The 22,552-nt window shown below is 44.0% G+C and overlaps 2 protein-coding genes across 6 annotated transcripts in view; one reads left to right on the top strand and one right to left on the bottom strand.

Moving 5' to 3' along the window:
- LOC108701202 (arylsulfatase G) overlaps window positions 1-9,271 on the top strand; it is a 39,856-nt gene extending 30,585 nt beyond the window's left edge. For all 3 annotated transcript variants that reach the window (XM_041576804.1, XM_018235506.2, XM_041576803.1), the window contains 7 exons: window positions 758-892; window positions 2,979-3,166; window positions 3,243-3,323; window positions 4,387-4,495; window positions 6,193-6,313; window positions 7,494-7,584; window positions 7,670-9,271. In XM_041576804.1, coding sequence (XP_041432738.1) covers window positions 758-892; window positions 2,979-3,166; window positions 3,243-3,323; window positions 4,387-4,495; window positions 6,193-6,313; window positions 7,494-7,584; window positions 7,670-7,944 — 1,000 coding nt within the window. In that variant the 3' untranslated portion in view covers window positions 7,945-9,271. The remainder of the gene's footprint in view (window positions 1-757; window positions 893-2,978; window positions 3,167-3,242; window positions 3,324-4,386; window positions 4,496-6,192; window positions 6,314-7,493; window positions 7,585-7,669) is intronic.
- Window positions 9,022-22,232, bottom strand: wipi1.L (WD repeat domain, phosphoinositide interacting 1 L homeolog). Of its 3 annotated transcripts, none has more exons than XM_041575661.1 (13): window positions 22,077-22,232; window positions 18,312-18,394; window positions 16,590-16,759; window positions 15,931-16,027; window positions 15,718-15,815; window positions 15,389-15,481; window positions 14,661-14,731; window positions 14,079-14,186; window positions 13,339-13,500; window positions 12,456-12,563; window positions 11,172-11,293; window positions 10,386-10,486; window positions 9,022-9,512 (listed from the first exon to the last, which is right to left on the bottom strand). In XM_041575661.1, exons 1-13 carry the CDS (start codon window positions 22,142-22,144, stop codon window positions 9,465-9,467), a joined length of 1,329 nt encoding a protein of 442 aa, XP_041431595.1. In that variant the 5' UTR covers window positions 22,145-22,232; the 3' UTR covers window positions 9,022-9,464.
- Between the last annotated feature and the right edge of the window lie 320 nt (window positions 22,233-22,552).

Here is a 22,552-nt window from a genome sequence, read left to right as displayed (position 1 = left end):
ATGTTTAGTGGTAATGCCTCAGATTTAGTTACATTAAGTTTAAGCCCAGAAAGAAGCGAAATTTGTCCATGATATTAAAGAGGTTCGGCAATGAAATCAATGGCTTGGAAATAGTAAGCAGCAAGTCATCCGCATATAAAAACGTTTGTATTCTTGCTGTGCTATAGTGATTCCCGATATATCTACATTATGCCTTATACACGCTGCCAAAAATTCCATTGCCAGAACAAACAATATTGGCGACAGTGGGCATCCCTGCCGCGTACCCCTCTCTATTACAATTGGAGTGGAAAGAAAACCACAAAACTTCATTTGTGCCGTAGGGAAATTATACAATGCCTTAATATGTGATAAAAAAGTCGGAGGGAACCCATATCTATCCAGGGCATATTTAAGAAAATCCCATGACAGTGAGTCAAAAGCTTTTTCTATATCCAGAGAGAGAAGCACAGTAGGTGTGCCCCTCTCTCTGGCCCAATGCACCAAATCAATAACCCTGCGAATGTTGTCTGTAGGCTGTCTTCCAGGCACAAAACCAGCCTGGTGTGAATTGTCTTTTAAAGGGGACATACATCATTTTACATGTTAAAGGGGAACCACCCAAACTGTGTTTGTAATATGAAAATAATTGTTATTCTGAAGGGGGTCGGGCTTTTCTTTTAAGTAGAAAAAAAGAATAGTGTTCAATCATTTTTGGCTGCCATACTGTCTGCCTGCACATTGGATGTCAATGTGGAACCTCTGTCTGTTTTGCCAGTGCCCGGGGAGAGTGTTACACCAAACTGGCCCTTCCTCTAATGGAAAACCAAGTGATTGTGGAGCAACCTGTGGATTTAAGCCGTTTGCCGGAGAAATACGCACTCAAAGCAAAGGGGTTTATTAAAGAAGCGAGGTGAGATTTTGCAGAGTGGGATAAATATTGCCTGTGAGGAAATGGGGGCAGAAGAAGGGCTAAAATGTGGAACAGAGTTAGGGTTGCCAACTTTTCTGGAAAAAAATACCGGCCTTCCTCTAATGTTGCCAGGCATGGATTTGTGGAAAGGCCACCAAGGCCCGGGCCTAGGGCAGCAGAATTTTAAGGGGCGGTATGCTGCCCAACCACACCCATATTGGTTCAGAACACTGGGGATGCACAGGAGATACAATCTGTGTGCCAATCCCCATTGCTCCAAAAATAAAGGAATAGGGTGAGGGGACAGGGGTGATGAAGAACAGCAGGCCTTGGGGCGCCAGCTATGTAAATCCGGCCCTGAATGTTGCTGTTTTTTCCTATTAATAACATTGGTAAAAAGCATAATTTTTACCAGCCAGGCTGGTTAAATACTGGCCAGGTGGCAACCCTAAACAGAGTTTATAGTAAGGCAAGATGGTATTATTATCCAGTGTCGGACTGGCCCACTGGGATACAATGCGCCTAACCATTTGGCCTATTTCATGGTCATACCCTTTTTCTTTATGAGAACAAAGAGGCTTGATAATAGAAGAGTAGAGTATAGTATGTAGAGAAAATAGACTAGGAGAATAAAGAGGTTGAGTGAGGGGAGGAGGTATAATAGTTTGGAAAGTGGGCCCTCAGCCTAAGGTTTTCTGGTGGGCCCCTGGCATCTCAGTCCGACACTGTAAATATTATCTCTGTATCAGGGCTGGCAGTTTATATCAAGGATAACCTGCAGTCTGGAACTGCAACTCCCAGAAAGCATGGTCAGGTGATGTGTGGGGCCCCAATAAGTGCATTTTCACTTGCAGCCCACCTCCAATACAGTGTGTATTCTTCTTGGATTAAGGCAAAGTAATGACACAGACAGATGGGTGATCAGAGTGGAGGGGCTACCCGGTGCCTCTATTGGCTGCTGATATCCTTTCAGTACGCTGGTTCCTGTTTGGCCCAGTTCCCCCTCTGTGACCCCCGGCGGAAGGGCAGTGTGTTCCCGGGACATATGGCTCTATAAATGGTGCACAGAAAGGATTTATTCACTGCTATAAATAACCCTGTTCTTGGCGGTCCTTTTTGCTGGGGCTCAGGGAGCTGCAGGGTGTTCCACCAGGGAGCCTTCTGCTATCACACTTTCTAAGCACAGGCTGATGGGACTGGTGCCCAATAAATTTGCAGGGCTCCACATTGCTGGATTATAGGCACCTGCCCCTAATTTTCGTCTGGGATTTGCCTTTTTTTATTCCCAGCCCCTATTGGCGTCTCCTGAGGCTTTACCCTCCCCCAAGCCCCTGTCCAACACAGTGTAGTGTGCTCCTGACCGATCACATTATAGTGTGCTCTTGACCAATCACATTATAGTGTGCTCCTGACCAATCACATTATAGTGTGCTCCTGACCAATCACATTATAGTGTGCTCCTGACCAATCACATTATAGTGTGCTCTTGACCGATCACATTATAGTGTGCTCTTGACCAATCACATTATAGTGTGCTCCTGACCAATCACATAATAGTGTGCTCTTGACCGATCACATTATAGTGTGCTCCTGACCAATCACATTATGTGTGCTTCTGACCAATCACATTATAGTGTGCTCTTGACTGATCACATTATAGTGTGCTCTTGACCAATCACATTATAGTGTGCTCCTGACCAATAACATTATACTGTGCTCCTGACCGATCACATTATAATGTGCTCCTGACCAATTACATTGCAGTGTGCTTTTGAGAATGGTCGCCATTTATAAATCCAGTCTGTGCCCCAGGATCCAAAAGCATCGTCATACACTACCTGTAACTTCCAGGACGGTTTTAGATTCTGCATTATTTGGGTTCCATGAATGACATCAGCACCCTTATAATCCCCTTTTGCTCCTGTATAGTGTATAATATAGGCAGGGGAGGGGAATGAAAATAAAAGTGACCTGCATAAGGACTGCTGTCCCCCCTTCCCCTCCCTCTGCTTATCATTCTAGGTGCATGTAACATGACTGTGCTGCCATATTGTGCATCAGTAAATGATGATCTCTTGTGTTTTAGATCCCGGGGGCAGCCATACTTCCTGTACGTGGCTTTGGCTCACATGCATGTGCCACTTACCACCCACTCAGAGGTTCCCAGCCGCCAGCCTTATGCTGACAGCCTGAGAGAGATGGATGATCTGATTGGACAGATTAAAGCTAGCGCATATGGTGCTGTGGGGCAGGACACACTTCTCTGGTTTACAGGTAAAATGTTTGTGATTGGCATGTAAGGGCTCATAATGATTCAACACATTAATTGCTCCTGCTTCCTGTCCTGCAGGTGACAATGGCCCCTGGGCCGAGAAATGCGATTTTGCAGGAAGTGTTGGTCCCTTTGTGGGCGCATGGCAGATTGTACAAGGTACCGCCTATGGCTAGTGCTACCCCCAACACCATCTTGCTTTACTACACACACTATCCAACAGGAGGGTGCAATTAACTTTATTGACTTTTACACTGCAGACAAGGACTATTTAGTGGGGCCCAGTGTCGGACTGGGACACCAGGGGCCCACCAAAAACCCTTAGACCAGGGGCCCACCCAAAAACCTTTAAACCAGGGGCCCACTCAAATTATTATTTTCTTCCTTTCCTTACTCAACCTCTATTCTCCTATTCTCTTTTCTTTACATACTATAATCTATTATTCCATCTATTTATTCTCATAGAAATAGGGAATGGCCATGAAATAAGGCAAATGTTTAGAAGCAGGAGGGCCCACTGACACCTTGGCCCACCGGAAGTTTTCCTGGTATCCCTGTGGGCCAGTCCGACACTGGTGGGGCCCCACTTGGATCTTGGGGGTCACCTCTGATTTCAGCCCTTCACACACAACTCTGGACTCTTGTCTGGGCACAATATACCCCATGCCTGTGAGTGTGCCACTAGATACACACATAGAAAGCACTGTTGCCAGGCAACAGTACCAACCCACTTTCTATACTGTGTTTGAGGTTGCAAATCCTCTTCCAGAGGAGCTCAGACTCCCAGGCCCCAGATTTTCCAGCACTTTATGGAAACCTTTTGACTAATTAGGCCTGCGGCTCAGGGGCACGGAATTTCTGTCTCTTGCGTGCCAGACCAAGCCTGACATCTGCTATGACAAACGCCTGGAAATATCATGGCATTTCCACAGGAAGTTAGTCAGCCGGGCAGCAGCAGCGCCTGCACCAGATACTTGCACTTACAGCTGACTGGGAGTTACGGCTGGAAAAGTCGCCTCACGCTTCCAGATTAGTACTTTAACCTTTCCATCTCCAGCCCCAAGAGTTCTGAGAATGGAAGAGGTGATAAACCAGGAATAGAGATTAAATAAATAGAGATTAATTAAATTTGTATTTATACATATGGGTAGGAGCTGCCATATTGTTTCTTTAGACAGTACTGTATGAGGGTATAATATCCCTCTTATGTTGCCTTCTGCAGGGGGCAGCTCAGCCAAGAAGACTACCTGGGAGGGTGGGCACCGGGTCCCGACACTAGCTTACTGGCCCGGAAAGATCCAAGGGAACCGTACCAGTTTGGCCTTACTAAGGTAAGAATATAATTGCACATTCTAATGCCCAACCGAGCAGTCCGAAATGTAGGTACAAGCTGGGGGTAAATATGTCCCCTTTAATAATGCATCGCTTGCCACAGTAGCACTCAGTGGGCCACACCCTGTGTAGGAGTCAGGTGATGTGGCACAAAGATCATGTTTGCTGGGCTTGCAGATAAAATAGGAACTGGACTCTGGAACGGCACCAGCTTTCTCTCCTGCTTTATTTCTTGATTCTATGAGGAATTTGGGATTTGTTGTCTAGTAAGTAGGGATGCACCGAATCCAGGATTCTGCCAGGATTCGGCCTTTTTCAGCAGGATTCGGCCGAATCCTTCTGCCCGGCCAAACCGAATCCGAATCATAATTAGTGGTGTAAATTAGTGGTGGGGAGGGAAAACGCATGACTTTTTGTCACAAAACAAGGAAGTAAAAAATGTTTTGCCCTTCCCATTTCCCCTTGCATATGCAAATTCGGGTTCGGATTCGGGGGTTCGGCCGAATCCAAAATAGTGGATTTGGTGCATCCCTACTTGTACCAGTTTATGTTTATGTTGGCCCTACCCCCTTTTGTAAATTATAAGGATATTATAAGTTTATGATATATAATAATTTATAACTTATATCCTCATATTTTGCAACAAGGGGTATAATACACAAGTTTTAGTGAGTTATGTGACAAAAATTACATCGCTACTCCCCGTTTATAACTGATGACATCACTAATCACTGTTTATAAGGATATAATTTACAAGATATTCATGGCTGTTGTGTATTATATAGTGAATAATGTACCCCCTATTGTAAAATGTAAGGATCTTATTAGTCACCAAGCAGTTCCATGACCATATAAAAACACGAGGCGGAAGGCTGAGTGCTTTTATACAGGTCATGGAACTCACAGGTTACTTCTAATATCCTCATATTTTCCAACAAGGGGTACTTTATTTATTATAACACACAAGTTTTACTGAGTCATGTAACAAAAATGACAACACTACTTACCGTTTATAACTGATGATATCAATACTCACCGTTTATAACTGATGACATCACTACTCACCGTTTATAAGGATATAATTTACAAGATATTCATGGCTTTTGTGTATGATATATGTTTATAACCCCCCCCCCCAAAAAAAACAAACAATCTGTTTTATAACTGAGACCTTTCATTCCCTTTATTCATTTAGATGTTAATTGCTGCACTTTTAACCAGGTTGTTTCTTGGCACTGCCGCCAAGCCATTTAAACAGAGCAATCACTGGCATGCTCCCTCAGCTGATAGTATGGTTCTAACTGCCCTGCACTGGTTATGTTGTGTTCCAGCATGGGACGATGAAATGGTCACTGTGTTGCTGTCAGGTCCCATGTTGCTCCCAGGGCGACTGTTGTACCAGCTTGGCATACACCCATAATAAAAGGCACTAAGTTTGCCCAGTAATAGTAAACCATAGCAACCAGTTAGATGTTTGCTTGTAAACAGGTACCAGTGAATCCTGCCTGCTGATTGGTTGCTATGGGTTACTGCTCCTAGGCAAACTTAGTGCCTTTTATTATATAAACCCTTAGTCTGTTAATGCAGAATGCAAGACCTACTGCTGTTATAAGGACCCTCAAACCCTTTGCTGAACTGCAAATCTCAGCATCAAATACCTTAGCTGACAGACATTGTTAATTCTTTGCCTTTGCAGCACACTGGACATCTTTCCCACTTTGGTGTCCCTGGCAAACACATCCCTGCCAGCCAACAGGCGATTTGATGGCATAGACATATCAGGGATTCTGTTTGGGCACTTGCAGGAAGGGCACAAGGTAAGTGGTAACCCTCCTACATTAACACAGTAGGCACCCAGAAAGGCATGTAACTATCTTCTGAAATATCTATAAGTATTACTAGTGCTCCCATCATCGGGAACACTGTTTGGACAAATAAACCCATTTAATGGAACAGTACATCCTTCCTCTACCAAAATCTTGTAGAACCATACTCATACTTCTAACAGAGAAGCACAGAGCAAACATGTTGTTTGCACATTTATGTTTAACCACCAGTTATTTCCAGTGGCCTATAGAGGGAGCTGCTGCAAAATCATAGTTTTTTTGTTGAAGCAGTGAATACTGTGGTAATGCTAAATGTTTCCCTGCTGATCAGGCTCTGGCTTTGGTTAAACTCCTTTAGCTGTGATTCCCATAAACACCTGCATGCCTTTTGGCTGCCTCTTCCCTACACCCCGTGCTGGTCGCCCTGACCTTACTGTTCTTTGAAGGACTGAGAAATGTTGGGCAGCCCTTCCATCAGCAGGTTGTCTAGTGGGTCATTTGTGTGTGTTTCCACCACCTGCTAATGCACAGCAGCCCATACAGCTTAGCATGCCCACCCTTGCCCCTTCAGCACATATCCTGCTTGGTGGAGGCAGGGGGCCAATGAATCATTCACTTACCCTTTCCAAGAGCAGATGTTTCCTGGCTCACGACTGAGTTGTCTGAAATCTGTCCAGCCATGAATAAATACAGCAACCCTGGGACAATCAGGAGTACAGCGGGGCAGTGGCAATGTCAGGCTAACCTTTCCTGGATACAGTAAGAGTTGTAAATGAACCCAAAAGGCAGAATAGTTAAAAATGCTTTATATTATACCCTGGAAAAAGTTATTTTGCCCATCCAGGAGCCTGACATTCCCACTGCCCCTGATTATCCCAGGGCTGCTGTGTTTAATCCGACATTCCCACTGCCCAGGCCTTAATATAGCCACAACCCTTTAATATTAGTGTATGTACTGGTATGAGACGCAATGGAAGGAAATATCGTTGCACCCTCACTTTCTTGCTGCGTCCTTTATCCACGCAACCCACCATTAGAAATTTCATGCAGCAGAATTAGTAGAATTCCCAGCATACTATGGAGCTATAGGTTAGGGCACAAATATCTGACTGCGTTGAGAATTGAAGTTTGTCAACAGTGGGCTGGAGTAACCTCTTTGCTTCTCTCTCAGATCTTGTACCATCCTAACAGCGGCGCCGCTGGGACATTTGGAAATCTAGAAGCCGTGCGACTGGGCCAGTACAAGGCATTTTACACTACAGGCAAGGCTCAGACCTGGTTCTCCAGAAGTGGTACTTACAGGTTTCTCTGCCATTTCATAATCCCTCTGCCATTTCCCTTTTGCAGGCGGAGCCCTGGACTGTAATGGAAGCATTGGGCCAGCTCAGCACCACGACCCTCCACTTGTGTTTAACCTCAACCGGGACATACAGGAAGGGTCCCCACTTGATACAGAGAGTCAAGAGTACCACACACTCTTACTGCACTTAAAACAGGCAATGGGGGACATTCAGGCTGATATTTCAATGGATAATGTCTCTTCAGCAGATTATTTACAAGATGTTTCAGCAGTTCTGTGCTGCAACCGAGAGCATGTGGCCTGCCGCTGTACTGAGCTGTGATGCCTCAAGGCTTCCAACTCTCCCCTACAATGTTTCGCCGGTGCCATGATCCATACAGAATAAGAGATTGGTGTCTTCTCAGGTCAGAACTTGGAAACAGGACTTCCTCCAACACAGAAATGGATAAAGAATTGTATGGGAAGATACCTGCCAGGCCAGGATCTGGCTGAATTGATGTCCAACTCGAATTAAACAACAAGGGAGCTTGACTGGAGAAATGATTATTTGGCCCCCTATTAGGGCAAACTTGCTGCTGACTTAGTCTAGAGTGGTAGGTGATGACTGCATGTGGATAACTTCACTTCTAACTTATTGACACTGTCTGGTCCTTAGGGTCGATGACTCCTCCCTCCGTTACATGCAAGAATTTGTGGAAATATCCCTTACAATGAAAGCCATAGCACATTCCCAAAATGACCTAATGGCTCAGTGGTTAGTGCGGCTGCTTTCCAGAGCTTGGGACGTGAGATCAATTCCCTCCTTGAGATAAGTGAGTTTCTATGTTGTCTGTGTGGGTGGTTGTGCTACATAAATAATCTAGGTGGGCAACTGCTGCCTTGAAGTGCTTCAGTCCTGAGTTCAGTTCCAGTCAACATATTGTCTGCATGGAGTTGTGTGTTCTCTCTGTGCCTGTGTTGGCATACTACAAAACAAGCGTTTATGTGTGTCTGCATAGATGCAGTTGGAGCCGAACCCAGGGCTGAAAAGGGACAAACAGTGTTGTCCTTTAAGTAAATGTTTATGTAGACATGGGACAAATATAAAATCCTCAGTGTAAAACCTCTCAATGTTCATGTTTGTAACCAGAATCAGCACTGCTTATCAACAAGACTTAACAACATTTCATAGCTGTAATGTTTGTACTGGGAATAATCCCATAATCCACTTTAGAGCATTAATCTGGGAACATGCCCCTATATGCCGGTTATGTAAGGTGCCACACGTGACCAAACACCTGTAAATGTAACACTGTCAGGCCTGCGGGTCCCCCTGTGGCTAGTACTGGCAACTGGGAGATGGAGTTTTGCAGCCCAGTCACACAGCTATTACACAGAGGCAGATGCAGAACCAGACAAATTCATTGCAGGGTTTTATTCTTCATCTACATGTTTTTAGTTTTGTTCTGCACATAAGTAACTTGCAGGGTACAATGTGAATAAATTGCTCTATGGACAGGAATAATACATAAAATTAGATATTCTGAGCTTTCGACACACGGACATTTGTATAAATAAAATTTGCATAAATTAGGCAAATACCACTTTATATAAAAAAAGGATAAATAAAAAATTCTATGAGTGAGTCTGAATGGTGACGCATCCGTATGCGCAATACAGTCCCATTTATAGCACACCCTTCCTTGGCTAAATAAAAAGGAAGTACAAGGCTGTCTATGGGGGTGCAGCCATGTTGGGGTAACAATACATAGAATGTAGCACCTACTGAATTTAGGGACTGTTTGTTTTGTGTTAGACGAGCCGATCTTCCAACCTCTGTCCCAAACCCCCTCCTGCTTCTGGTCACGGCCGTCCATCTCTCACCTTCTGACTTCCGCGGCACAAACTTATCTAACAAAAATCAGAAACCAAAACACAGCAGCTTACTCTCCGGGGCGGCTGGCAGGGTGTGTTATAAATGCGACTGGGCACAGGGAAGCGTTAGGGGTAACAAGGCATTGCACTCATAGCTGCAAAAATCATATGGACAGGTATTGGTGCCAAGGAGCAGAACCTAGAAATAGTTCCGGTCCTACCCTTCTGTGTTGCAAATTATATTATATTATTATATATATATATATATATATATATATATATATACACACACACACACACACACACACACACACACACACACACACACACACACACACACACACACACACACACACACACACACACACACACACACACACTTAAAAAATGAAAAGACCTGTGGTCTGGCCTAAAAAATATAATTCAAAATGGCAGCATGCATATTATTTATAAAAAGGTGATTTAAGGAAAATAACTCTGCCACCTGGGTGCGCAGTTTCTATAAAGCTCATTCTGTGTAAAAAGGATTAGTTGCCACATATAAATCCATTAAAAATGGCTGCTGTGATGAGTACTATAAACGATAATAAAAAGATGGAACTACTTTGTGCTTATTCTCTGCGCTACTTCCTCCAGGTGTAACACTGTTTGAAATAAACATCCGCAAGGCACCTAATATTACATCACTGCTCTGTGATATTATTCCAGCCTAAAGCCAATATGGCTGCTGTTAGGACAACTAATACCTTCAGCCATAACTGGCAGAAACAGATGGAATAAAACCACACGAACAGCAGTCACCAAACCTCAGCAACTGGGCTGATTGTCCCTTAGAATTTAAAGCACTTGGTTTCCCTTCTGAGCCATTAGCCCAGATCTGCTATGGGTTTAGGAGTTCTTAATGCTCACAGGTGGGAATTCTTTCTCGTCGTCCAGGCAAATAGGTCCCACCGCCAGTTCATGTTCCGGAATAATCTCACCTCGCAGGGCGCCCCCGTCTTCAGAGTAACCTATGGGGTTGGTGGTAGAAAGGAGAACACACAAATTGAACAGAGGATCCTACAATTTGATACCAATTTCTTTAGGAGCCTGCCAGTCTTACAAGGAACATGCCATCTAACATCTATGAGAAATCGGCAGATCAGAGAAATCAATGCTTTCTGAGGGGAAAGTCAAACATTGGCTCCAACCATTTCCCAAACTAAATGACTGACAGATTTAACTAACACTAGCTAGTCATGAGAGACTAATGACTTCCTGGAAACAACACAACTCAGTCTTGCTTTATGACAAGGAATCTAAATATAATACTCATGATCAAAACAACAGTTGTACACAACACAGTGCAGAAGTAATGTGTACAGCACTGCTGGCTGGAGAAGTCTTTGATTGAGCATTTACTAATACTGTATCTATATAAACTTCTTATATATTATATGTGGTTAAATCCCACATCCATATTTTACAGAAGCCATAATCATGTCCCTGTCCCACCTTAGAGGAGAAGCAAGATTTTACCACGTTACCCCTCATCTCAGTGTACAATGGAGATCAGAGCCGTGGAACTCACCCGTGACTGTGAAATCCACCTTGGGGGGTGAGGTTGAGTCAAATGCAGGGAGAATGCTAACAATGACTACACCTGATCTCTTTTTAAAGGCCAAGTCCCCCCAATCTAAAGCACCAGGAGCTCACCTGTTATGGTGGATGCAGCAGCAGCAGAGCCGGGCCTGGCAACAGTGGCAGCATAGGAAACAGGTACAGGGCCGTCTGCATCGCTGTCTCCATCTGTCTCTGACTTTGCTGAACCCAACAGGCTGTGACACAAACACAAATTATCTTACCTTCCTGCAGTAACATAACACTCTACAAACCATTAACAATTGTGATTACTCAAAACGTCCATCGTCTTCCTTCTGCCAATTTCAATACAGTCTCTCTGTTGTATCAAAGCATATTGTCCATTAATGATCAGCGTCCTAAAGTTAGCAAAGGAGTACAACATACATAGTGTAGTATTTAGGACTGAAATTCAATCCCCACTTGTGCTATTAAAGTAAAGTGTCCGAACCTTTTAGATTCAGTTGCCCTTTAAACACACAGACCATAAAAAGTACTTCTATAAATATGGCGTAAATGTTAGTAATGAGGCTTCATATTCAGGATGTGCTTTCACCAGTTTATACAGCCTACTGACAGATTATTAATTGCTCGCAGTGCCTCTCAGGGATGAATCTTGGTTGCTGTATACCTCCCTCTTACAGCAATCAAAGCCTCCGAGTAAGTGGATTGGCAGCGAAATGCGTCAGGCAAGAACATCACTTCCAGGATGGACTGCTGCAGAGACGGGAGTAAGGGGAGTGCTGGCTACCGAATCACCTCAAATGGAACATAAAACCGACCAGTTTCTAACTGTGGAGCGAGTGTTTTTAGCACTACTTTTATATATCCTAATAAATAAAAGGTTTTTATTCTATGGGAGATGCGACTCTAACTCTGCGTCTCTAACCCTGCTGTTAGATTGCCATAAGAGGGAAGTATATGGCGAGCAAGATTAATTCCTGAGAGGCGCTGCGAGAAATGAGAAAGTCTAACTAACTAACTCACACAGACCTGATTCAGGTACTTTTTATGGTCCGTGTGTTCAAAGGACAACTGAACCTACATTTTGGGACACACTAGCACAAGTGGTGACTGAGTTTAAATCCTAAATACTACACTAAATATATATATTTATATATATTGTTGTACTCCTTTGCTAGCCTTTGGGCGCTGATTATTATTGGACAAATAACGGCCCGAGCGTGTAGTTTGCCCTTTTTACTCAGAACAGAGAGCAGCCCCAATTCACTTAGGGCCTGGTTGCTATGAGCCAGATATACTGTACTTAAGGTACTCGCTCAGCTCAAAGTATTCAATAAGTTCAGACACGCCAGCTCATCATGACATTCCTGGGACACTCACTCCTACCCTACTCACCTGTGTTTTTTGATAAGAACGCACTCGCCCCCATCCTGGGGATCCAGGTTATACACATAAAGATGGCCGCTGGAGGAGGTCACCAAGAGCCGAGGCAGCTTCTGAATTCTGAAAAGGGAAAGAGCAAGGTAATGATTTCAGCTTGTGGCACAGGCATCGAGGTATGTTATATTTTAATGTAAAGCTGGTACAGAGAGGACAAGGTGCAGTCTGGGCCTGTTTCGATTACCCCCACAGGTGTCTTGGACCCAAGATGAGGAGATGGCATTTTTTCAGTATACTGATTTCTTTGGGTAAGGGGGAAGCAAGATAAACAGTCTGATGGAATGAGAGCTCCCTCTAATGGCCACAGCTCCATCTACATTCATATGACAGACTTCTCAGTTAGCTCCAAGCCCTACTGATTCTCTGGAAAGATCTAAGTACATAGAATCAGAGTACTGGGGGGGGGGAAGTAGGGTTGACTTCAACTACACAGAAAGAGATTCTGTCCGACCATGGTAACAAAGCAGCCCGGGAGCAGGAAGAACAGAAATTGAAACCCACTGTGTGACTCTAACCCACTGTGTGCTCCTATTTTTATATACACGCAACTGCCCCGTCGTGATGTCACGGAAGGGGGCGGGGCACGTCAGCGCAAAAGTATATAAAATGGGACGTGTCCGGCGGAAGTGGGCACTAGGAGGTTGTGGGTGAGGTGGACACAGGCTAAAGTTCAGCCCCCCCCCCCCCGCAGCTCACAAACATTGTGTGTAAGTCGACCTGATCCCGTCTGGCTTGGGGTCGGCCGGCACATCACTACTGTGTACCTGGGAATATACTGGGTGGATACTGGGTTCAGTAATCATAATGAGGTTTGTAAAAACAAATCACTGAAACTCACGTGACCAAGGTGCACGCGTTCTTCTGCCCTGAAAAATGTAGCCGGACTGTGGCAAAGGCGCGATCCTGGTTCATCATGTCAGATACTTGTGTCGGGAGGTAGTTTGAAGCAGCCATAAACATCTTTCCCACATAGCCCGTCCAGGAGGCATTCTCCTCTGGCCTGCAGATGAAAGAGTTAAACCCCACTTGTTCTAAAAGTAATCCATCACTCTCTATGACCATAGATCTTACCAGGGATCTATAAAGTAGTATAACTGTCTCTCTCTCTCTGTCCCTGGGGATCTGGATATCTATATAGTGGAACAACCACCCTGCTCACTTTATGTGAATGGGCCAAGTGCAATGAGATGCTGGGTAAAACAGTACAGACAGAAATTGCAGGGTTAATAAATGAGTAATGAAGAGAAGGGAGATTTTTGTGGCTATAGAGATTCCATCTCTGCGGCCAGTCTTATGAAAACTATCACAGCCACAGAAGCCAAATAAACCGCTCTTTGTTTACCTGATTGTTTCCAGAAGCAGATGTGTTTGTGGTTAGGGAGTGAATGAATATAATGCTAGATAATAATTGCTCCGATCAACATATTTACATTGGGCATAACACGGTCAGTAATGTGATTAAATCTGGGTGCAGATCTCACAGTTAACCCTTATAGTAAGTCTGTTACGTGCACAAGCAGGGGACGATATACCCGCAACAACCAAAATGCACTGCTGTGTATGCTACAAGGTACCTACCTCTCCGGCAGTTGTTCTAGTTTGAAGACATGGACAGTCTCTGTGTTGCTGGAGGCACAAAGGAACTGGGAATCCATACTGAATACCAAAGAGCTAATGTTTACATATCTGCCATGGGGCGAGAGACATGGACAGGGAATGAGACCGTTTGAAAGAACAAATAAGTCACAGAAATAATACAAACATTCACACATAAATCTAATTATCAGACCAGGTACAGGCCTCTGTTGGTTAAGTGCAATATCTAGCAGCCTGTACTTAGCCGAGGATGAATGACTGAATATTATTTGTGCAGAGAAAGGCACTAGCTGTGTAAGTATAAAGTCACACACATCAGCGGATCCCACTCTAGTGCTTTTGCCTAAAAGATATTGGCACTTTGGTCGCCAATCCTCACATTTAATTATCTATCCAAACCCTCATCTGATCCAACCTTGACAACTAACCGCTCTTCCAGACTTCCACCTGCCCCTCACTCAGTCTGTCTTAAGTGTCCTACTCCCATGCAGGGCATAACCTGCTCCTCCGCTGTAAAACGAACAGAGATATTATATATCCACAAGCAATATTCCTAGCACTCACCTCTTCATTCCTCTGCGGAACTCATAAAGCTTCTGCCCTTCAGGAATGGAAAAGACGCGAATCACTGTACCCTGCAGGAATAACAAAGTTAGCACTGCTTTTACATGCATGCATGGCACGTATTTTATTTATAACATGCATTAATGTGTATTACTTTTCAAACGCTTCACAAGAAACATTATACTGCAGATGATACATTCCAAATGAACTCTTCTGTGGGCCCGAGGGCTGATTTATAATTGGGTGCAGTAGGCATGGCCCTAGGGTTTCATAGCAAAAAGCATAGGGAATAAGAAAACTTGCAGCACTGAAAAAATGTGGTGTCTGGGGAGGGGAGTCGGTGGGTAGGTGGGTGCCACTTGTTCCCACTCTCCTAAACTTCTGTTCATAATCTTGGACAATGTGTGAGTCAGGAGAATCTAGAGACTCCTACACTTTCCTATTGCATGTGGGTGCTGCTTATAATTCATAATGCAGGGAGGAGAAAAGACCCAAACAAAGCTGTGCATTTGGCAGCCTTGTGCTCCCCCATCTGGTGCTGCCTCTACGGTTAGTGATGTGAGCCAAGCATAAGAGAGAGTGGGGATAACGGGCCCAGAAGATCAGACTATAGCTCTGTTCAGGACTTGGTAGATATTGGTAGTAGTAGGTTCAGACATGCCAGCACTCCCACCCTTCCCAATGGTGTTGCAATGAAATTGGTGCTGGGTGCAGCTGTGAATACTCACTTTCTCTGAAGCACTAGCCAGTTTTGTTCCCGTAGAGTTGAAGGCAATAGCAGCAAGCGGGCTGTCATGGGCTGGGATAGTGCACTCACATTTCTATGGTATGGGGAAGGAAGAGTTAATAATGACTAGGTGGAACCATTGATCTCAAAGATGCTTCAATGATTGGCCACAGCATCAGACTAGGGTGACAAGCTATGTACACTTTTAAAATGTAAGTACACAGAAGGACCTATTAGCAGAGATAGCAGGAGGGCAGTAGCATTACTGAGGTGAGGGAAGAATTAGAGAGAATGCAAGTCACTGGACCAAGCAGCTGACATCGTACTTACCAAGGAGTTGGCATCATACAAGGAGACTTCTCCTGAGGAGGAGCTACTGGGATAGGCCAAGTAGGAGTTGGAATGGTTTATAGACAGAGCACAGAGGCCTAAGAAGAGAAACAAATATTAACTGTCTGGGTGCAGGTCACTAAATGGTTTTGCTTGCAGTAAAGCTTGCAGTGCCAATACTGTACAGTGGGATTCAGTGCCACAACCACCTACCGTGGGGGTTCCTTGGGGTGTCTAGCAACGTCTGTAGCAGTTTCATGTCCTTAATATTATGGATGTAGATTGATTCTTCCAAACACACTACCAGTCTCTGAGTGGGGGACATAAGGGAAATGTCACTTAAAGTTGCATGAATGACCCTAGCACTAAATTGTACCAGTCTGATTGCTCTTTCTAGCCCGTTTGTATTTATTACTCCCACAGCCTCTCTCCACCAGGACATTTGGCAAGTAGTTATGTTAATGTTTTGAGGTAAAGTTTTCAATAAAAAACATAAAAACCCTATCACTGTTTCACATGTGGAGTGGAGACTGCCGTAAGGTCAGATGATGCCATCACAAACCCTTTTTAGTTCTGTGGCCACACCACCCCCTCCTGAATTTAAAGCAGCAGCTCAAGTCACCAAACACATATGGAAATGGTCCAGAGATGGGACTTTCTTACTGCTCCCCATTCCTAGTTAAACCAGTGATGGACAAGCATCTCCAGCCAGAAGTGCTGTATGTGTGACTATGGCTATGCCAGTGTGTGTATCTGGGCTTAAGTGAAGCAGGACAGGAATGATTCCCCCTCTAGTGGTCCTGTCATATATAGTGGGAACATTCCCTCACTGGGAGTTGGACAGTGACTCCCCAAGCACCACCACGACTTACTTGACGGTTCAGCCTGATGGATAAGATGTTGCCAGAGTAGTTATAGTTACAGATCTCTGTGCCCTTCTTGAAGTGGAGCACATTCATCTGGCGTGGTTTGGTGTGACTCACCACTACCACCAGACTGCTGGAGAAAAGGCGCTCCACGATGTAAACATCCTTCACCTCACCTACACAATGATATACACAGTCAGACCTATTCTGCCATCCATTATTATTATTCCTTTATCTCTCTCTCTCGCTACTTCTTACCTACACAATGATATACACAGTCAGTTCATAACAAACGAAGAGGATATGAAAACCACTCAGACTCACCGCAGATTAGGTAAATTCAAAAGCCAGCAATATAATATGTACGTCCGGGTGCAGGAACTTCGGCGTCCCACGCCATATACAAACAGGAATATGGAAGAAGGTAGATTCCGCACACCAGATCATCAGTAAAAAATCACCATCTTTATTCGACCATGTTAAAACACACGCTGCTTGACGCGTTTCGGGCTCAGCTGCCCTTAATCATAAGCATAAGAAAAGGTATTAAGCTGACTAGATTCCATCACATTATTCACCCCCTCTGTGTAATCAGACACTGAAACAGCACTCTCATTCTGAACAAAGTCCAAAGGACGTACAATTCGTCCCCTTAAAGATAGAATAAGAGAACATTTACTTGCAATAGAAAAGGGTGATATTAAATCCCCTATTGGCAAGCATTTCAAATCCTGTAGCAAACATGGCGTTCAGGATTTAGGAGTTAAAATAATTGAAAAAGTATTTACCCCCATAAGGGGAGGTGATCCACTCCTTTCTAACTCTACACACACGCAATCCAGATGGGTTAAACACTAGATTTGATATTTCACATTTCATTTGAATGAACTAAGTAGCTATTCATAATGTACCAATTGTCTAATTGATTTGTGACAACTTTGTATATAATATATTTTTTTGGTCTTAATTGTAATTGATTTGTATCTTTATATATTACGATAGATACATTTTAAATTTTTGTAACCAATGAAATTTTTGTAACCTAATACCTGTTCCTGACCATTGGAGGTCACTATAGCGATTAGCTATTTAAATTGTTACCCTTGCTACCTTTTCTTATGCTTATGATTAAGGGCAGCTGAGCCCGAAACGCGTCAAGCAGCGTGTGTTTTAACATGGTCGAATAAAGATGGTGATTTTTTACTGATGATCTGGTGTGCGGAATCTACCTTCTTCGATATACACAGTCAGACCTATTCTGCCATCCATTATTATTATTCCTTTATCTCTCTCTCTCTACTTCTTACCTACACAATGATATGCACAGTCAGACCTGTTCTGCCATCTATTATTATTATTTCTGTTTCTCTCTCTACATCTTACCAATACACTGATATGTACAGCCAGGCCTATTCTGCCAACCCTTATAATTCCTGTCTCTCTCTCTCTCTACTTCCTACCTACACTATGATATACAGTCAGACTTGTTCTGCCATCCATTATTATTACTGTCTCTCTCTCTCTAATTCTTTCCTACACTATGATATACACAGTCAGACCTATTCTGCCATCCATTATTATTCCTGTCTCTCTCTACTGCTTACCTACACTATGATATACACAGTCAGACCTGTTCTGCCATCCATTATTATTTCTAACTGGCTTGCTCTCTCTCGTTCTTTGAATGTCTGTCTCTGACTAAAAGGTTTGGTTGCTTGGGTCACTTACAGCTCTCGTGCACCAGATCCAGCCGCTCAACGTTGCTTAGAGAGTAGAGTTTGTAGCCAGACCTCATGCCAATAGCCAGGGACCTGCACCAGGAGAGATGGGTGTTACAAATATGTACAGACAAGTCACATGGTCACACATGCACAAACACAATAAGGGGTGGGATGGATTTTTAGCAAGAGAACAAATCCAGGGTTTATTGTCCCTTTAAAGTCAAGAAGAAATTGTTCTCCCCCTTCTCTGGGACAAATTGGAGATGGTTTGAGGAGATGGGGCAATGGTGCACGCCACAGCCTATGAGCCAAAGCTTGAACATGAGCTTGAACTAAAGATTTTTTAGAAGTCTTGGGTCCAATGGGACATGGCCTCTGTGTTCTTAGATTAGAATAGGTTTTATTTGACCAATCATAGTTACACAACTGGCTAAATAAAACCTATCCTAATATAAGAACATGGAGACCACACCCCAATGGACCCAAGACATCTAATGAATATTTAGAATGTTCCTAATCACTACTGCAGCAAATTCCTGATTAAATGAAAGTGATTTCTTGCAGTGCAGCAGATTGTGCCCTGAATTTGAGTTACATGCTAACATAAGCACAAAAACTGGCTAAGGATTCTGGGAAAGCAAGACGGCAATCCTGGGGGAATGAAAGCTCTACTGCCAAGAATGGAAAGAAACATGAAGAGCCTCCTGAATGAATATAGGCAAGTGGCCGAGCGCCAGTCATTCAGCTCAGAGGACATGTTTCAGGCAGAGCTTTAAAGCAGACATGTCAGGGCTTATTGCGTGTCCAGGAAGATTACTCCTCACAACTGTTAATTATAGAGGAATCTGGACACGGATTCTGGTTCTACAGGAAACTCAGCCAATGGAGCAGTTTTTCTGGGAGTCACAATACAACAATGTCACAAGGTTCTACGTGTTTATGGCCTTAAATAAATGGAGTTAATAGTAGTGACTTATCACACTGGAATTATACTAGACCCTAATTCCCTGCTGTCTCTGCTGGGAAGCCCCTCCCTGTTAATTTCTCTCTTCCTCAAATTACTCCTGTGCCAGCAAATTCCCAGTGCAACAGTTTTGTAGGCATCATATCAGCCAAAAGATGCCTTTCTTAAATATTTATCTACATATATTAGTGCTGGGCAGTTTCTGTCATGTCACTTATATGGTAATCACACAACTGCATATTATAAATTACCTGCGGTGTAGTATTTGCCTAGCCTTCTTATCTCAATCTACTAAGTAATCCCAAGGGCCCAAAGTAATAAGTATTATATAGGATAAGTGTCACTGTGACCGAATGCTGTTATAGAGATAGCTAGAATTTCAGCCATAAAGCAGGGCCACTGTGATGTAATGATCTGATATAAGAATAAGTAGAATTTCCTTTAGAACAGTTGTTGAGCCATAAATAACTTTCCCTGTGACTCAGTAAGGCACTAATTAGAAACACAGGGCAGTGACTTGGCTCACATTGCACACTATATGAGTAATAAGAACACTATGAGAGGAAGGTTCTGTAATTGGACTGGTTAACGTATTTATTCATACAAATTCCTGGTCCACTGTTGGGGCACATTTTCCCCACACAGGACTACGATGAAGGGGCCTCCCTGGTAATATTTTGCCCCTCTCTGTTACCCACACATAGGACAGACCAAGGCTGGCATAAGAGAAGGTGGTCAGGGGATTACTTATATGTATAGTGGTTCTGGCAAGCCTGGATCCCCTCTAAATATTGTGACCTGTTGATCATTACCTAAAATGCAGCTATGTCATAATTGTTCTATGGGACAGAGGGGTCAAAAGTTGGGGAAATAAAGGGCAAACTAAACAACACCATTCCTTAAAGGAGAAGGAAAGCTACTAAAGCAGTTTATTGCCAATAGATTAGCCACTGTGCAAGCTATAACACTATATTTATTCTGCAGAATGCTTTACAATACTTAAATAAACAGCTCTTGAATTGTTTCTCTAGCCATATTGGCTTGGTGTGACATCACTTCCTGCCGGAGTCTTTCCCTGCTCACTCATAGCTCTGTACTCAGATCACAGCAGTGAGGGGAGGAGGCAGGGGGAGAGGAGCAAACTGAGCATGCTCAAGGCCGTGCCCTGGAGGTTTATGCTGAAAACAGGAAGTCTGATACAGAAGCCCATGAGTACACAATAGAAGGAAAGAAATGTGATGCTTCTTTTGACAGAGGACTCAGAGCAGCACTACTTTGAGGGTTTACTGCTGTATTTATATAGACCTTTCTGATAAGGCTTACTTAATTTTAGCCTTACCTTCTCCTTTGAAGAAAGGCCAAAATGAGTACCAACCACAAAACTGTGTAATTTCTCAAGGGCAGCCACTAGCATCACCTCAAACACAATACAATGTCAGTAGAACTGAATTTGCAGGCAATCTGGTGACATACGTGGATCTCCTTTATGATTCAAGAGGATCCTCAAAGTATAAGCACCAAGCACAGTGCAGCCCGATCGGGCCAATATAACCAGGGGAGGTGCAATGGGTCAGTGCCAGATGCAGTGTTGAAATAATATTTATGAATTGGGGAGTCAGATCTGATGCTGGGAGGGTGCACTGAATAGATGGGAGGGGCCAATCCTACCTATTCACACAGAACTGGGGGAATACAGGGCTAGGGGTATAGTAGAAAGCAGAGTACAGGGTCTGGGAGTATATTAGAGAGGAAGGGTATAGAACACACTGGGGGGGGGGATTCACATGCAGTGACAGCTGTGGGGCAGGGCAGATCCTGGAGGGAGGGCATCAATCAGGTACAGGGGGTAATTATAGCAGAGGGGCAGCCAATTACATGGGGGTGATTCATACTATAGCTAGTTGTATGTTAGGAAGCAAGGGTAGGGTGAATACAATATGTGGAGAAGGGGTAAATGGAGTACAAGAGGGTAAATATATATAGTTGTTAACAATAGTAGGGTACAGACTCACCCAAATTTCCCTTCCAAAATGCTCCGTTGGGATCAACGAGGGCCGGGTGTGCCCACAATCATGCAGGACTCCTCAACTGCAGCATACAGCACATGAGAAAAAGGGATGGCAACCCACCTCTTGAAGTAAAAATAACTGTTTATTCAAAAATTAAATAAAAAAATAAAAAATTGGTAGCTGGAGTGAATAAGACGCCGAACGCATTTCGGGAACACCTATGATTAAGGGGTGTTCCCGAAAAGCGTTAGGCGTCTTATGCCTTCTAGATACCTTTTTTTTATGATTTAATAAACAGTTATTTTTACTTCAAGAGGCAGCTTGCCATCCCTTTTTCTTATAAATATATATAGACTCTATGGGGCAATTGTTAAGTAAAGCAGACCTGATGTACTAAGGGGGGCAGATACATTGTGTGAGGGCAGAATAGGACACAGGGCTGGGGGTACAAAGCCTGAGTACAGGAAGGACAAAATACAAGGGTGCTTTGTACTGGGTTGAAGGTGTGCATTTGTGAGGGGAGGCAGCAGGTTCTGGGGATGTAAATGGAGGGGGAGTTGTGGGGATAGGATGGCTAATAGGATAAAGAGGAGTGTGTCCTACAGTGTACAGAAGGGGAAAACTGAGTACGTGGGAATAAAAAAACAGCTGGCCAATAGAGTACAGGAAGTGTCAGAGAGACTATAGAGGGGCAGTATATGACAGGGGTGGCCTATAGAGTACAGGAGAGTCAGTCAGCAAAGAGGAGGTAAGTACAGTAACAGGGGCGGCTTATACAGAGTAGCAGAGCGTATCTCACGTGCAGTCCTGGTTGTAGGACAGACAGCAAATGTCCCCGACTCCCTCTCCGCCCCCTCCGGTCTCCATTCCTCCCCGGCCTCTTGGGCGCCCGCGCTATCCCGGTCCGCATCCGCCCGTAAACAAACAGCAGATGACAGCACGTCACTGGCTACCTCTAGCTGATTGGTTGTCCTCGGGCCAGCCACACCCCTCTTCTATTCTTGCAAACATCGTTCTTCCTCGCCGGCCAATCGCAGTGGGGAAGTGATAAGCCGCCCTCTTTCTTTCCGAGTATCATGAGACTAGTAGGAGACTCTATCAAGCCACGCCTATTCCACCAACAGGGCCACTTCTGATTAGCTAAATCTGACGAGAGGCTGATTGGCTGACCTGTTTATATCGCTCATGAACATAGTACTGAAAGCTAGCGCACGACATCTTGGTGCAGGACATTGTCAATAACATACTAGTGGTATCGAAACCAACATTACATAA

Source organism: Xenopus laevis, chromosome 9_10L (genome assembly GCF_017654675.1).
Source record: "Xenopus laevis strain J_2021 chromosome 9_10L, Xenopus_laevis_v10.1, whole genome shotgun sequence".
Taxonomy (NCBI): domain Eukaryota; kingdom Metazoa; phylum Chordata; class Amphibia; order Anura; family Pipidae; genus Xenopus; species Xenopus laevis.
The sequence above is the reverse complement of the archived record's forward strand: the minus strand, read 5'-3'. Positions and strand labels throughout refer to the sequence as shown.